General features: G+C 43.5%; 1 protein-coding gene across 1 annotated transcript in view; it reads right to left on the minus strand.

The window, feature by feature from the left end:
* The window catches only part of TMTC1 (transmembrane O-mannosyltransferase targeting cadherins 1), a 147,224-nt gene that overhangs the window by 80,140 nt on the left and 51,384 nt on the right, over window positions 1-15,700 (minus strand). Inside the window, exons 6-7 of the mRNA XM_061444822.1 lie at window positions 8,048-8,129; window positions 6,960-7,063 (exon numbers count right to left, since the gene is read on the minus strand). Coding sequence (XP_061300806.1) covers window positions 6,960-7,063; window positions 8,048-8,129 — 186 coding nt within the window. The remainder of the gene's footprint in view (window positions 1-6,959; window positions 7,064-8,047; window positions 8,130-15,700) is intronic.

The following is a 15,700-nucleotide window of genomic DNA, read 5'->3' on the forward strand; positions in this document are numbered from 1 at the left end:
CTGGAAAACCTGGGATTGATCTTGTACTGTTTTCCCTCCACAGGCCCATGTGTGCTGTGGGTGAGAGCGTGCCTTGTGATCAAAAGCAATCCTCAGCTCATCACCAACAGCAGCATCTCTCCAGAAGCCACTCAGTCAAAACCCCCAGCCACAGGTGACATCTGCTTCAGAAGAGGCTCACCGAGGTGGCAGGGGTTGGAGGGTCCTCTGGACAGCTGCTGAGACACTGGTGGCTGATCCTCGGGAAATTGAGACCCAGACCTCATAAACCTGCTGTGATAACATTTCTGGAAGTGGTCCATTGTACCCCAGAGCATTACGGGCGCCAAAGGGATGGCCTGGGCATGCTGCTTCGCCTCAGAGGCTGGCCATGGTCTATCCCTTGTGTCTGAAAGTGCTTTGATAAGCAAAATGCATTGTCTATAGGAGGCAACAGCCTCTGCTTTGGCTGCACCCCCTCCACTTTTGGCAGAGGAGGCTTGTTTTGTAACCAGCATTTGTAGCAAGTGCCATGACCTATTAAAAATGCCTGTCACGCTGAGTTCCAGAGCAGCACCACCTACCTGGGTTTCTTCATTAAACCAGGAAAACTTAACTGAGAGAGATGCTGAAATCTTTCACATGGTTCTGGGAAAGCAGGTTTCTTTGGGAACTGTAGGATGGCCTTTGCTTTGTAGCACCACCTTCCAGATAGGCTTCCCTCCAGCCCCCTTGGAATAAAGAATATATCTTACACTTAACATAGGGGCTATCTGGCCCCTGGGTGGGCATGACATCAGTTCTTACTGACACATGTTGTTCTCCCTTTTGTCAGAAGCGAGCCCTGAATTCTTGGTCCCTGCAGAGATTACATAGAATCATAGAATGGTTTGGGTTGGAAAGGACCTTAAGCTCATCTAGTTCCACCCCCCCTGGCATGGGCAGGGACACCTCACACTAGACCAGGTTGCCCAAGGCTCTGTCCAACCTGGCCTTGAACACTGCCAGGGATGGAGCATTTACCACTTCACATAGGGCTGAAGTTAAGTAGCTTTAGGCACATGATAGAAAGCACAGACAAAACAGGCAGAACTTTTCCACTCAGGAAGCCCGTGCAAGTCTGGCTACTAATTAAGAACTGATCTGTCACAGGGGTCTGTTTCAATGCCAATTCCTAGCTTAAGGTCAGAGTAGTTGCTGCACTTCTGTTGCCTTGTCAGAACTGGCTGGCACACACACTCAGCTCCCCAACAGAGGTCTGCTGTGTGCCTCTCAGTAACTCATGCCCTTCGCAGTTGCAACTGGGATGATTTAATGCACTGCTCAGGAAACAGTCACAAATCTATCTGAAAAGGAGCATTTGCCAGTTTTTATGTATAAGCATTTCTTCACTTTATACAGCACTGAGCTCTCATTTACTTTATTGAAACAGCAAAATAATACAGAAAAACAGCTTACAGAGAGAGCAGTTCAACCATAGGAAAATGTTATCTCAAGGCAGTTTTAGTAGAAATGTATTAACTATTTAATGCAACACCACAGTTTAGCCTGCTTCATGCCCAGAGCCATAGCCAATGGAGGTCACAAGGCAAATACCAGCAGAAATTCATAAAACTTGACTCACAAAAATATAGTTTTAAAAAAACAAAGCACAACAATTTTTTTAGTTTGAAATTACTGGCAGGATTTAATCTGTTCCACACACCTTGAGACATGCTGTACAATGGCCTTTTCCCTTGTATCACCATGGTGTTAGTAATACAATCTGTTTACCTGGAGGCCTCCTACTTCTTTCCTTTCAAGAATGGTGTAAGAAGGAAACATTGTGCAAAACATCTGAAGCATGACAGCCCACCACTCAACGCCCTGCTAACACTCAAGCTACACTTCAGTACACTGTTTACCTAAAGCTGGGTAGCTCTCCAAACATTTCTAATTGCATTCTTCCTCAACTTTTATCTAATACAAGCAAGAAAGTTTTAACAGAGTTTTGGGGTTGTTTTTTCTACTGCAACAGCTTACCCACAGCAGATTTTGAGATGGCAAGTCACAATGACTGGAAATGCACCTTCTTTAAGGTAGGTCACTGGCGAAGGTACATCCTTTCTGCAGTGTAAAATAGCCTGTATGGACAAGTTTTAATGGCAGGGCTTATATATAGCAACATTCCCAACACTAATTTCTGCCTACACTAAGAACTGGAATGATGGACAGATTTCATCTTCTCAGATCACTCTTGCCAAGCAACATGCTGAAGGACATGGAAATGTGGCTTTCATTCATGTCACTAAGTTTTAAGTTATTTGGGAATAGCACTTGTAATTTTAAGAACAGTAACTTAGTGAACATACTGAACTTGTTAAAGACTTCCAGCTTATTTCATTTTCCAATGGTTAAATGAATCTTTAATGTATACGTTTGTATGTCCAAGATTGAGGACGTTGCACAGAACACACAGCCATGTTCTAAGGCCAGACTAGGCCACACCAAAGGTCTGCCAAGACCAGGATCCTCTCTCCAGCAGTGACCAAAAATTAATGGCAAGCAAAGCATATAAGAACATGATAATTTTTTTCCAGTCTCTAGTTATCATGATTTCCCTGAGTTGGATGTGGTTTCTGCATATTTAGTAGCCTGGATTTCTTTTTTTAACTTGGCAAATCTCTCTTCGAGCCTGCATAAACTTTCAGCACACCCACAGGATCCTGCAGGAAGGAGCTCCCCAGCTCAACTACCTGTTGCAAGACACCTCCTTAGCTTGCTTTGAATGGCTCCTCTTAAATTCGTTTGATAAACCTTTATTTCTATATGCTCCCCACCTCCACACAACCACGGATGCACAGATCTCTCTCTTACACTACAAGAATCATAAGGGCTGGAAAAATCTGACCTCAAATACTTTTTCAAACCCATAACTTACACCTACCCCTAATCTTAGCTACAATAACCTTTGCCAGCCTCGGGACAAACCATGCCTGTATAGCTCACTGGCTGTCACAGAAGTCTTATGAGAGTTAACAATGCTCTTTTGGGTTCCTCCTATGTCAGCCAAGACCCAGCTCCAGATCTAAGTTTATACATTTCACAAATACTGCCACACATTTCCAAACTACTGTTTTTCTTTTTTATTCCACTTGTTGTCATCAGCCTTCTTCCTAGCCCCAGAGAGTTGGCCAAGTCTTACGATAGCTTTCAACTCTGTTGAAAACCAAAACATTTACCCTGGCAAGACATGCAGAATGACCACATTACCAGCTTAATACAAACAACTGCTTGCAAATACAGACTCCCATTTGTGCCCTGCAGGATCTTCAAAGAGTTACAAAACAACTCGCCTGCTGCCCAAGCACTAATCTTTGTTTCAGCCATAGCTAAAGTGTTAGTAACCAACCCCCTTAAGATCACCACCCAACACTGGTCTTTCTTTTAGTTTCATGGGGCTTCCTCCTTCTGGTGTTGACACCAAACTTGGCTCTTCCACTCCCTTCCTCCCAATTTAACCCAAGTTGCAAATAACATCCTGGCTTTAAATTCAGTGCTGTGACAAAATTACTGCCTTCAAAATCTCATTAAAAGCTTCCCACACCAACTCTTCATATGCTGCTGCTGTAGGTGTCTGCAGATGAGGAACATATATTGCTTAGCAGCTTCTCTGAGGCTGGACCATAACTACAAACACTTCCATCTGACTGGAGATCCAGCAGCTGGGCAAGCAACCGCACAGATCAGCACTTATTTGGATGTTGAATATCCTCAAACCTTGATGTCACAGACCCTAACCTAACATCACCTCTAACACTGGAGCCAGAAAATCACATTGCCTCCAGATATACCCTCGAGCAATTCATCCAGCTAACAGTGCTTCTTGTTTCCAGAGGATGGAAACAGGAGGCTTTAAAACTAATCTTGTCTCTTCAGCCTCCCTCTTCCTTGCACCTAAGCTGAACACCAGCCCTGCCTAGCCTTCCCAGTGGCCAGATACACAGATCTTCCTGGAAACCAGGCCTACACCACTCAGACTTGCTGTCTCCATCTGACATCCCAGTCCTGCACTCATGACAACTGGCACTGTGTCATTTCTGCAGCAACAGCTTCAGCTCTGACCACGACCAGATGAAGTCTCAGGTGAGAGTTACAGTTTGAGCCTGAAAGAGGAGGTGAGGAAGGAAGAGGTTTGCCAAGATAAGGGCTGTGGTCAACGTATGCATAACAGGCTGTCCATTCAGACGCAGTCCCCAGCTCCGTCCACCTTGCAGGACTGACCACTATCCCATTCACCAAAAGTTTGCCACCCCACCTGTCCAAAAACTTGTCCTAGGCTGTCATCCGTATTGACTAACTAGCCTTCCCACAGCTCCATGAGACTGGCAAGATACAACAATAAAAGAACAGCTCTCATCTCCAATTTCTTGTTTTTGTAGGTGATCCCACATGTCTAACATGAAGAGTATTGCCAGCAGCACAGCTGGGCCTATAGCTAGCTCTGAGGCAGTCAGTGGGTCAGTGACCATTTCAAAATGAAGGCTTAGGGTCTCGTTCAGGAAAAAAAGGCACTGCTGAGCAAGCCTAACGTGCTGGCAGGTGGATCCTGCAGGCTTACATGGGATCCCATGGTACATGGGATCAGGATAACCAAGTTTTGACCTCTTTGAGGTTGTTTGGCTGCAAGCTCAGGTTAGTGGTCAGCTTAAGATTTGAGTCCAAAGAAATATGAATTGCAGAGTAGAATTCACAGATATATTTTGCAGGTACTTCACATCTAAGATGAAGTTTCATGCCAGGAGACTAGGACTAAGGCCAGCAGAAGCTCAGAACCAAGTTTCTTTCTAGATCATACAGTGCTCAGACTGTGAGGACAGGGACTACCACAAAGCTGAGGAACAAGATCCATGGCAGGGAAGGTGGCAGGTACTGAACTGTGGGAACACATTGTCAGGGCCCTGATGAGCACCACCTAGTCCCACACCTGACACCCCATTTCAGTTCAGCCCTGTCTCCTGTATGCACATCGAACCTGTGCTGTAGGTAGCTTGTGTCTGTGGGGGTCCATCCAGGAGACACATTCTTGCTTGTCCTTACTCCTGCCTCTTGCCCTTTCTCCTGCGTGAACTTTGGGCAATGTTGCGGCTTTGCCGGTCCCATCTCCTGACTGCTGACAAGGATTCAGCAACAAACTTACTTTTTGGGTTCTGTTGTGAAGACCTGTACCTCAACATCAGCTATGGGAGGCTGGTGCTATATCAACAGCAACGGAACTGATCAGATAAATTTAACTCTGCGTATTAGAAAGCCACATAATGGCTGCCATCTGGGCTTGCTGAAATGATGTCTGGGTGGAAGATACAGGCTTCTGGGTAAATTGGCTAAAGGATTAAGATCAAGCTCAGCAGAAGAGCTGGGATAACTACAGGGGTTTAGAATCCCTGCAGAACGATAATACTGGGGTTTACTGCAAGGGTTTCCTTAATTAGGTTTGGAGCAGGTAGGTGTTGATGGATGGCAGGTGAAGCCAGGTCTGCTTCTTGAAGCAGGAAGGACCTTAGCCAGCAGCACTCTCACTTGAGTTTCATAAGGCTGTTAATGAAATCCACAGTGCTGATGGTAAAAATAGACACTGTTTTATAGCCCAGGAATGACTTAGCTTTTGGGTTTAAAAAACCTTCCCCTGTCATTACAAGATGTAAAGAGCAAACACATGAAAGTCATTTGCAGCTCAGCATACATAACTGGAATAGGCCATGATCATTTATGTCGTGATGACCCCCATCTCAGCATAAACATATCAAAAAGAGACAGCAGCAAATCCTTCAGTTGTGCTGCAGAGTCTGGTAGTAACGACTCCATCAGAAATGCTGCGAACAGATCAGAGCATTCCAAATCAGACAATGTGCTTCCTAGAGGCCCTTTCAGCCTTGATGGTAATAGGAGCTGTTGTCACATTATCTTAAAGGTCTCCAAATGAGATCCAGTCCAATTCTGCAGCAGATGTTCAATAAGGATTGCTTGATCTTAACCTGCATATCAGTTCCAATTCCATGAGCCAGCAAGGCCAGAAAGTGACACAGAGGAAGACTGTTCCCATTTTCATTTGAGACATAAGGAAATCCCTCCAGAAGCTGCAAAGCGTCTTTCTCCAGTTCAGAAGCTAACCAGAGCAAGCAGTTATGCACATGGCCCTGTCTTAAGAGGAAATTAACTTCCTACCACCTTCTTGGAACACTGGTTGGGTTAGGTCTGGAGGGAAGAACTAAGTCGCAGCTTCTACTGCCTTGCTGGTCTGGCCCAGCAGAGCCAAAGGAATGTGGAATCAGCCCCCTAATTGCACACTGGGTCCCAGGCAAGGAAAACAAAACATGTTTTTACCAAATTTAAGCATCTGTCTTTTAAAAAAAAGGAGTTATAAAACAAAAAAAGTCTGTTAACACAAATTTCAGGTTCATTGGTTTTAATTAATCCACAGCAGCCCATTTTATGCTTAGCCAGACTCTGCAGTACTCAGCACCACCCTGCATTCTGCCTTCACTGATCAGCCACCTATACTCCACTAACAGGCATGGTCCTCCCCTTTTTATACAAACTTCAGCTGAAGATGGAACTCCGAATACTTGCATCCAATGCCTCAGGAGCAGCCAGTTTAAAGTTTACAATTATGTTTCAGTCTCATAAATTAGGCTTTAGGTTTTGGATTAGGCTTTAGTCATTGGACTTCCTGGTCCTATGCTCAGGGAATTAAAATATATTCTTTGGGCTTTGGATAAAAATAAACCCACATCTGTAATGTAATCTAAGGGACCTGGAGCATGCTTCAGGGTTCAAATAATGCTGGTTACTCTCTATTCTAGGCAGAGCAATAAGGAAAAGTAATTAAGACAACAAAATGAGTCTTCTCATTTTCCATCTGTAAAACATTTTAGTGCAGGAGAAAAAATAACATCGAGACTTCACTTTTGAAAACTTTTGTTTGATTAGTGGCATTGTACCTCGTCAGGAAATACGGTGAGAATGAAGCTGGATTGTCCTGCTCTGAAAACATCGGCATGGAACCTCCCATTATCCAGAGGCGGAAGTACAACACGAGAATTACCTTCAAAGAAGAACATCCTAGTTAGCAGTGAGCTACTAAGAAGAACTAAGGCCTCCAGCAAGCGTTTTGTTGTGCTAGATCTTCATGCTCTCTCTGCCTACAAGTGAGTCAGCTCAGCGGTTTAGGCTAAATTCAATTTTGCCACCCTATGTAGGGTGACAAATGTGTCAACCCTCAGCACAGATAGCACAATACGTTGTTGTGTGTCCACCTTTCATGTGTGCATTACTGACAGCAACTGACATATCTCAGCTACCCACGACAAACGAAGCATTTTGAAGGACAAATCTATCACCCTGCTGTGGCTCAGACTGCAGTTTTGCTATTGACCTCTACCTAAATACAGAGGAGGAAAACATGGCTGATGTCTTAAAAGCTATTATCATTCACTCATGCTGGCACAGGTGTAAGGACAAGCTCACCAGAGTTTCTCATGCTGTATAATCCTAATCCCTGGAAGGACTTCAGCAGGCTGGCACTCCTCCAGCTTTCTGGGAACCACTTGTCAAGGAACAAGCAAGGGGATCTGGCTCCTAGAGCAGCACAGGGAGTCACACATCCAGCACACCCCCATGGAGGTACTTGTTTTCTCCCCTGCGACATGTCAAGTCATGCTTGGAGCATGCCAAGCAGCAGCTATTTGCAGGCAGAGGTTTTATTGTGACTTTTACCAAGAACTGCTCTGAAACTAACGGCATGCCACTGAAAAGTCAGCCCAGCACTGTAGAGTTCCCCTGTATTTAGGGCAGGAAATACCTGCACATTATTACATGGTTGTAAGGGCAACCACTATAAATTGAAAGAAAGCCTGAACTGGAAGCACAGCAATATTCTCGTGTCTGCCCAGCTGAAGTCTTCTAGACTGTTTTGCAAGGCTAACTCTGCATTAATATCTACCATCTAAGCTTTCAGAGTCTTTTGGGATACCATCACACAACATTCCTTCATATGCAGAAATACACAGTCAAGTCCATTCGTACTTACGTAGCTTATCACCAAAACAGCTCTCTTCAGAAAAGGCCGAGCGGTATACAAGAAATTCTGGTTCTTATTTGCAGTCAGGTAGCTGAAACATAAGAAAATAAGTATTTGTTGAAACAATAACTCATTTTTCAGACTGGAGAAAAAAGTGTTTGTGTAACACATTGTGATAAACTACCCTAATCTAATGATGCAGTAATAGTGACATCAATCTTACTCTTCAAAGCTCTTTCCTCATGATTCAAGTAAAATATTGAGACCACTTCAAATAACAGATACTATAATACATTGTACTTTCCCATCAAACTCTGGGTTTGGTTTGTAGGTTTTTAAATCATAATTAACTTCATAATCCTCAGAAAACCTCCATGTGTGTCTCACTAAGATTGCTGTCTTCAGACTCCCAGAAGATTACACTGAGACACATTTTTAAAAGGTTACCCAAATAGAACAATTAGATTTTAGGCCATTATTAAAATGCAAAAACTCCTTTTCCCCAGCTCTCTGCTCAGTCTCTGGAGATGCAAATAACTGTCTAGCAGATCTGAACTTATTTTAAGTGGTTTTTTCCAAATGTATCCAGCACACTTAAGTTTCCGCACAACTCTGCTGACAAGGTGTTACGATAATTAAACTGCACAGAGACAAACACACAGGTGGCTTATTGTTGTAGGAGTGTTCATAAAAAATCCTTCCTGTTTCTCAATGAGTAAAATTAAATTGTGTCTGGAGCCAAAACTACATATTTATTTTAATATAGAGTAGAAGCACTTGCCAGACTCTGTGGCGCTTTCTTAATATAACAAATGATGCTGTACCTATTAATTAAATGATAATTCCATTTCTACTGAACCTTACAGAGGCTTTGTCATTGTAATAGGGTGATGAAAAACAAAAAGAAACACAGGAGAGACAACTGGAATAATTTAAGCATATAGGAGCTAGAAAACTGTTGAAAAAAATACAGTTTTAAGAAGTTATAAATATCAAGTAAACAAATAAATTCAGAAGGAAAACATTTGTGAGTTCCTCTGTGTAAAATATAATCAGTATCAGGATACTCTATTTAAATGATTTACAAAACCTGTAGTATGACTCACACCTGCAAGCAAGTTACCTTTCCAAGCATGAAATCGTCATACGTTTCTCCCGTGAACATCTAGCATATAAAACACATCTTATTTCCTCTCCAAATTCCTCAAGACAGTCTATCATCCGATTGATTCCACCCTTCAAGTCTTCGAAAAAACCCACAAGATTTGGCAGCATTAGGAAGCGCTGCAGAGTCTTTAATACCTGGCTTTTTGTTCAAATTCGCTGTGGGAGGAAGTCTGCATGCCTGGTCACCGTGGCACACTGCAGACAAAGCACCAGGGGCAAAGCCAGCAAGAAACAGAGGTGACATTTAACAAGAAAAAGGAAGTATAATCTGGGTGCTTTCCACAAAATAACTGCTCTTCAGAAAAGTGCCCAAGTGTTGTACCTGAAACTTAGGGACCACACCATACACTGCAAAGCAAGCCAGAGGACTTCCAGTCTTTAGTGCCTACCTATTTACAAATGTTGACATTTAAGCTTGGAATCTGACTTAAATGTCAGACTAGTCTTCAAGGGCTCAACTCCACAAAGCGCAAAGTTTTTTGAGCTCCCACTGATTTTAATCAGGCTCCAGCAAGTACAAGTGAGATGAAACTAAGCCTTAAGCTTTCTCTCTCCATGAAAGGTCAGGCTGGCCTTCAAGTGTTCACCATGGCCCTGCTCCAAAGCCCACTGAAGCCAAAGGGAAAGACTGTCAGTGACTTTAACAGCATTTGGATCAAACCCCGATCCTTTGTTTCCTACTGAAACCTTCTATAAAACTCAATCCCTTCACAATTTGCAGTGGGAACAGAAGTGTTGGGTTGCATTTTGTTTATACTTTTATGGGTGGAGGAAGGAAAGCCCTCTATTAATCACGCTGCCTCACTCTTTTCAAGAACCCATTTTCACTTGCTCACAGTTTTAACTAACTGCAACACTTTGAGCAGAAATTTTCCATTACAAATATTTGCTTTAGGTGGAATTATTCTGGGAAAAGATAAGCCAAAACAATTTAGCTTTTTCCTCAAGACTTAAATAAGAGACAGAGGAGCACTTTTAATAGGTGTCAAGAAGTCTGCCAATTTCATCCTTGAGAAACTGCATCACCTCATACCAGTGACCCAGAACTCGTGAGGTGTCCATCATCTCCAGGCCACGTGTTTGCCACCCTCCAGAAAAGCCAGCTGTGATCAGGCAAGCAGCAAGCTGAGGGAGCAGCACAGATAGGGAGGTAGGGAAACGCAGGCCTTGCTGCTTGGCAGGGATCTGGCTTTTAGTAGATCAAGTCTGCATCAAAGATGTTCCAGCTGGAACGACTGCTGGGAACAACATGCTGTTTGTTGTAGTACCCCATCAGCAAGAGCGGTAAATTTTGTTTAAGTCTGCTGAGGCTCAGGAAAGCATGTTTGTGCTTCAGTGATTTACAAACACTGATCTAAGTTGGGGGACCAGCATAGCGGAGCCCTCATTACCATCTCTTCATTCCCTCTCCAGCCTGGCCTGAAGAGAAAATTGAAGCCAAAAAATGATTTGTAAATGGAAGGCCGCAGTTGCTCTTTCATCGTTGGCAGCATGGTGCAAGAATACTTCCGCTTTTAAACATCTTGATTTTGACTTTTTTGTCTATCTGTGAGTAACTAAAATGCCACCCACATCTCACACCTTCCTTGCAGCAAGCATAACACCATGCAACCTACCAAGCACAGTTTCAAGGCATGAGTTTATCTGTAAGTCAAAGTTAATTTGAAGTGCTACATGAATTGCAGGGCAGCTCTGGCCACTGCAGAGGAGGCCTTCTGAAAACATTTCAGAGAATCCTGACAGGCCTCTCACAGTTTATGTTGTGGAGCAGTAACACAGACAGGAAAAAAAAAAACCAAACCCCTGCACCGACACCGATTGCAAATCTCCACCCTGTGCTACAGAGTAGATGGGCTGCAAGCAAGAAGAAACCAGAATGAAAGCAACGGGTAAGTGGGAATTGGTGAAGCAAGAGAGTTCAGAGAGCCCCGATTTTCCCGATCATTTCCCCAAATGCTTCTGCTACTTTACAGCTTGTTAAGAAATGCTGGGGGGGGTCCCATGATAGTTCAGTTAAGAAGCAAAGCTTTTCCATTTTGAGAAAGCTGCTGTCCTGAAGTCTATCTGGAAACCACAAAGGATAGCATGGTCCATTGTTTGGTAATCCAGCTGTCTGCGCAGCAGATGAACCTGTGTGGGTGGTATAAACATACCTGTTATGCTCAATGCATCAAAGCTTTACAAGAACCGTGTGGTTTTCCAAAGTACCTCACTGAGGCTACTACTTGTTTCAGAGAAGGCAATTATTAAAACATCTCATGTCCAGCGTTGCTGAAGGACAACACACAGATTATATATTAAAATCAAATGAACTGCAAATGTGACCTGGATGAGGAAGTTTGCTAAATATCAGTGACACGCAGCATTTAAAAATGCACTAGCATTTACATGTAAAATTGCAGCTTGCAAATACATATAATCATAGAAGCAACTAGGTTGGGGAAGACTTTGAAGATCATCAAGTCCAACCATTACCCCAGCACTGTCAAGTCCACCACTAAAGCATGTCACTGAGGGCCTCATCTGCACAGGTTCTGAACATTTCCAGGGTTGATGGCCTGTTTCAATGCCTGAGCACCCTGTTGGTAAAGAAATTCTTCCTAATATCCAATCTAAACCTCTCATGGTGCAGCTTGAGGCCATTACCTCTTGTCCTATCACTGTTACTTGGGACAAGAGACCATCTAAAGTTACACTGAACTTTTCTCAGATAACCTTCAGATCAGCCAATGCTCTTTATTTTGTCTTTAGCTGGGAGACTCAAAGAAATTACTATTACAAGTTTAACTGCTTTATACCTGCTTTAAAAAGCTGCCTGTATAAAGCCATTTACAGGTCAGGTTTCCATGCATTTGCCAACCACATTAGGCTGCCAAACATCCCACTGTTCATAGGAACCACTCCCTATCACCTGCTCCACCCCAACCAGTGCAATGTGGCTCCCCATGCCAAAATACACACACATATTCATTCCCATGAGAGCAGGTGTGGGATATATGTAGGAAAGCTCTATTGATGGTAGCTCCCATGCAGCAAGATGCTACCTCCAGAGTAAGTGAATATTTCAAGGTGTTGGTCTCCCAGATTTTCATAATGATATAATAAAATTAGAGGAGGAAATCCAGATCGTCAGGTCTGCTAAATAAGTGTGAAAAGAGTCCTCTTGGGTAGAGGTTCCACCTCTGCATAGTGCCAGCTTTCCCACAAAGCCAACCAGCATGTAATTACCTACTTGCTATCTTTTAAAAGCCTTTCAGGAATATTCCCTGAAGCAATCAGAATGACAAAACCCAGTAAATCCAAGAAATGCTTAATAATGCTGGGATTTGTTTTGCACAGTTTGAGTGGAGGCCAAGATAGATATTTGGCAGCTCCAGCTTCCTGAAAAGCATGGCTCATCCTGAAACCTATTACATCATCAGGGCACTCGGAGGTTTTATAATTGAAGACAGCAGGGTAGGTGGCCTAGTAAAACTCAATACTACAATGTTTTCAGGAACGTAAACTTTGCTGGTACCACATGGACTCTGTGTTAATCAAAACAAACTTCTCTAAGAAGCAGGCAGCTTTTTCAATGTGCCTGTACTACTGGAGGCATCTAGAGTTTACACAAAGGAGTGGGGCAGCTCACTGAGCTGCTGTTCATTGCCATGGCTCTGTGAGCTATCATAGACTACTGGCAACACATTTATCCCACGTTGCAGCAGACTCAGCTTTGGTATAAAACATCAACTTGCTTTTGCGTTCTCTTTGAAGGCTTTCTCAAGGGAAGCAAACATCCAGCACAGGGACATCTAAAAGACCAGGTTAAGTATGCAGTAGAACAAACTTTGGTATTTCAAGTGCCTGTTTTCGGCAGGCCCCTCCACTGCAAGATCGTTGCTCCCATTTATATTCTTCTCAGCAAATAGATGCAACTGCCAGAAACTGACAGAGTTTTGAACTAGCACATTCAAAATCTTAATACTAAAGGCAGACATTAGAAGGATTAGCATAAAAGCAAGGCTGCTAACTTGCTCTTAATTATTGATAATGGTAAGACACCTCTATTCAAGATATTTTTATACTTAGAAGGGGCTATTTTAAGTGAACATCAAAGCTTAAGGTCATTGGTAGACACACACCTAATTCCAAACCAGTTTGCCACAGTCCCCTCATGAGAATGGGCAAGTTTTACAGGAGCCATATTTTGTTTATAGACACCACCTTACCATTTCTACTTAAAGATGACTTCCTTATAATCTGTTTAGCCAGCTATATCTTATATCAGAGAAGTATCTTTTCAACCTAGCTTGGCTTATATTACTCCTTGAGGTCAACCATCGAAGGGCAGGGAGAAAACAGGAATGAAAATCGATCACGAAAAAAAACGAAAGTGAGCAAAAGGAAAGGAAAACTGATATATTCCAGACATGCCTGGATTTTTAACTTGCTTAAAATACTTGTTAATGCAGGGAAATAAAATACCAGTCACAGCTATAGGTTTTACAAGGGAGAAGAAAGCCCTCCTGCTTCTCTCTTTCTGAGTAGTCTTGACATTCCCTGCAGCATACATGTAGCATCCTTGCTCCTTATCTCCCCAGAGAGCCTTAAACCCCAGACACAACTACCCATGCAGATGTATAAACACACACCAAACGGAAGCAGTTTTACAGACTCTTTAGGGGGCCACAGAGAGATTTAATGAAAGCCGCAACTGTTTTAACTCATTTGCACTGATAACGTCACATATTCGTCATGTACATTTTCAGTTGTAACCACATTTGGAGATCTTGCTGCTACTGGATTTTTGGGGAAAGCAAAGCAGGGCATAAATGCACTGGCATGTACAGCAGAGAAGACAATTCCACTCATGGCTTTTCAATATTTTTTCATGTAATACATATCTCATTCTGTGTGGGATGAAAGTAGAGGACAAAAACTGGGAAGAACAAGGAAAGGAGGAGAAAGAGGCATAGGAAGGGATCAGGAATAAAACAAGAAAAAAGGAAAATCACAAAATGCACTTAACGGATCAAAGATGTGACCAAGAAGATGAAAAAGGGCTTCCCTTCATACCAGACATTCCACCGACGTGATGAGGAGACAAGGTGGAGCAGGGCTAACAGGAAAAATAAGACCTCATCAAAGCACGGCCACTTTCCACCAGATTTCAGGAAACCAAAGCACCATGCCTGCAATTTGAAGCTTCCATCGATTTTAGCCATTTTATTTCCTCTGCATCACACACACCTGAGGCACTGAAATCAACCATTAGGCTTGTTATTTCTTGTCCTAGCCCAGTTAAGGGCTGGTAGAGCAGTATTTCAAGTAACTGCATTATAAGCAGCACTGATAGCAGCTTTGGCTGCTCCAGACATTTAACTACAAACCCCTATTTTCAGCTGCTTATTCTTGTGACAAGCTGTATTCATTCAGGCTGAAAGTTTTCCCTTACAGGAGCTTGTTGTCAAGCTAAAATTGTTTTCTTCCTTGAAAGTATCAGTTAAAACAGTCAGGCTGTCCTGAAAAAAAAACAACTGGAGAGACTTGCCCGTATCAACAAAGTTGTAAGACCACTTTACTGGGAAAGCTCCAGCAGCTCCATACTCTGGAGCAGGGATTTGAATTTAGTAGAGGGACTGCAGAGATTCTCCTGTTGTTCCTTTCAGTGACAACTGACTGCTTCTGGGCACCTGACAAGCCAGTGCAAAAACAAGTTCCATTGGCTCACTGGAGAGATGTATCAATTCCCCAGGGTCTCTAGCCCTACCCAGCACCTTCTAGCAGGGGCCTGCAGGAATAGCATCAGACCCTCCTTGCGTTGCTCCTGCAAAGCCACCGATGAGATGCTCTCTCCTGCAATCCAGCCTGGAGGAGATCATTTGCTTGGATTGCAGAATGCTGAAAATTTGTGTCTGAAGAGGCCCTGTGAATATGTGTTACAAGGAACAGAGGGGATAAAGGAGAAAGGAAGGTGGGCGCAAAGAGGAAAGGGATGGGAACAAAGAGGAACCAGGAAGGACAGAGAGGAAGAGAAAGCTGGAGATACATGGAGATACTCAGACCTCTTCTGCTGTCAGAGATCCAACAGCAGTATCCAAGAAATCTGCTGCCCACTGGAGCTCCACTCGCATCCCCAGTGAGCACTCAGGAGCTGGGCTGCAGCACTGGAGGCAGGAAAGAGCCTGCCTTCCCCAGAGTGGCAATGCTTAAGAAAGCAGCTGTGTTTTTCAGTGAACCAATCTAGCATGAGCAGATGGACCTAAAAGCACAGAGGATAGCCAGGACTCCTACAGACTGACTGCTGCTTCTGTGTATTTGCACAGAGAACAGCTGGCAGCTCTCAAATACCGCCTTCCCCAAAGCACAGTACAGCATCCAGGGACCACACTCACCCTCCAAGGCCAGGTTTGGTAAAGGGGCTGCTTGCAGACCCACCACATGCAGGCGGGGAGCGTGGCGTCCGCAAGGTATCTAAAACATACTCCCTAATCACTAGCTTCTTGCCAGCAT

This window comes from Pezoporus flaviventris, unplaced genomic scaffold (genome assembly GCF_033815535.1).
Source record: "Pezoporus flaviventris isolate CSIRO_AGI_PZ_B2104156 unplaced genomic scaffold, CSIRO_AGI_Pfla_v1 ptg000002l, whole genome shotgun sequence".
Lineage (NCBI taxonomy): Eukaryota > Metazoa > Chordata > Aves > Psittaciformes > Psittacidae > Pezoporus > Pezoporus flaviventris.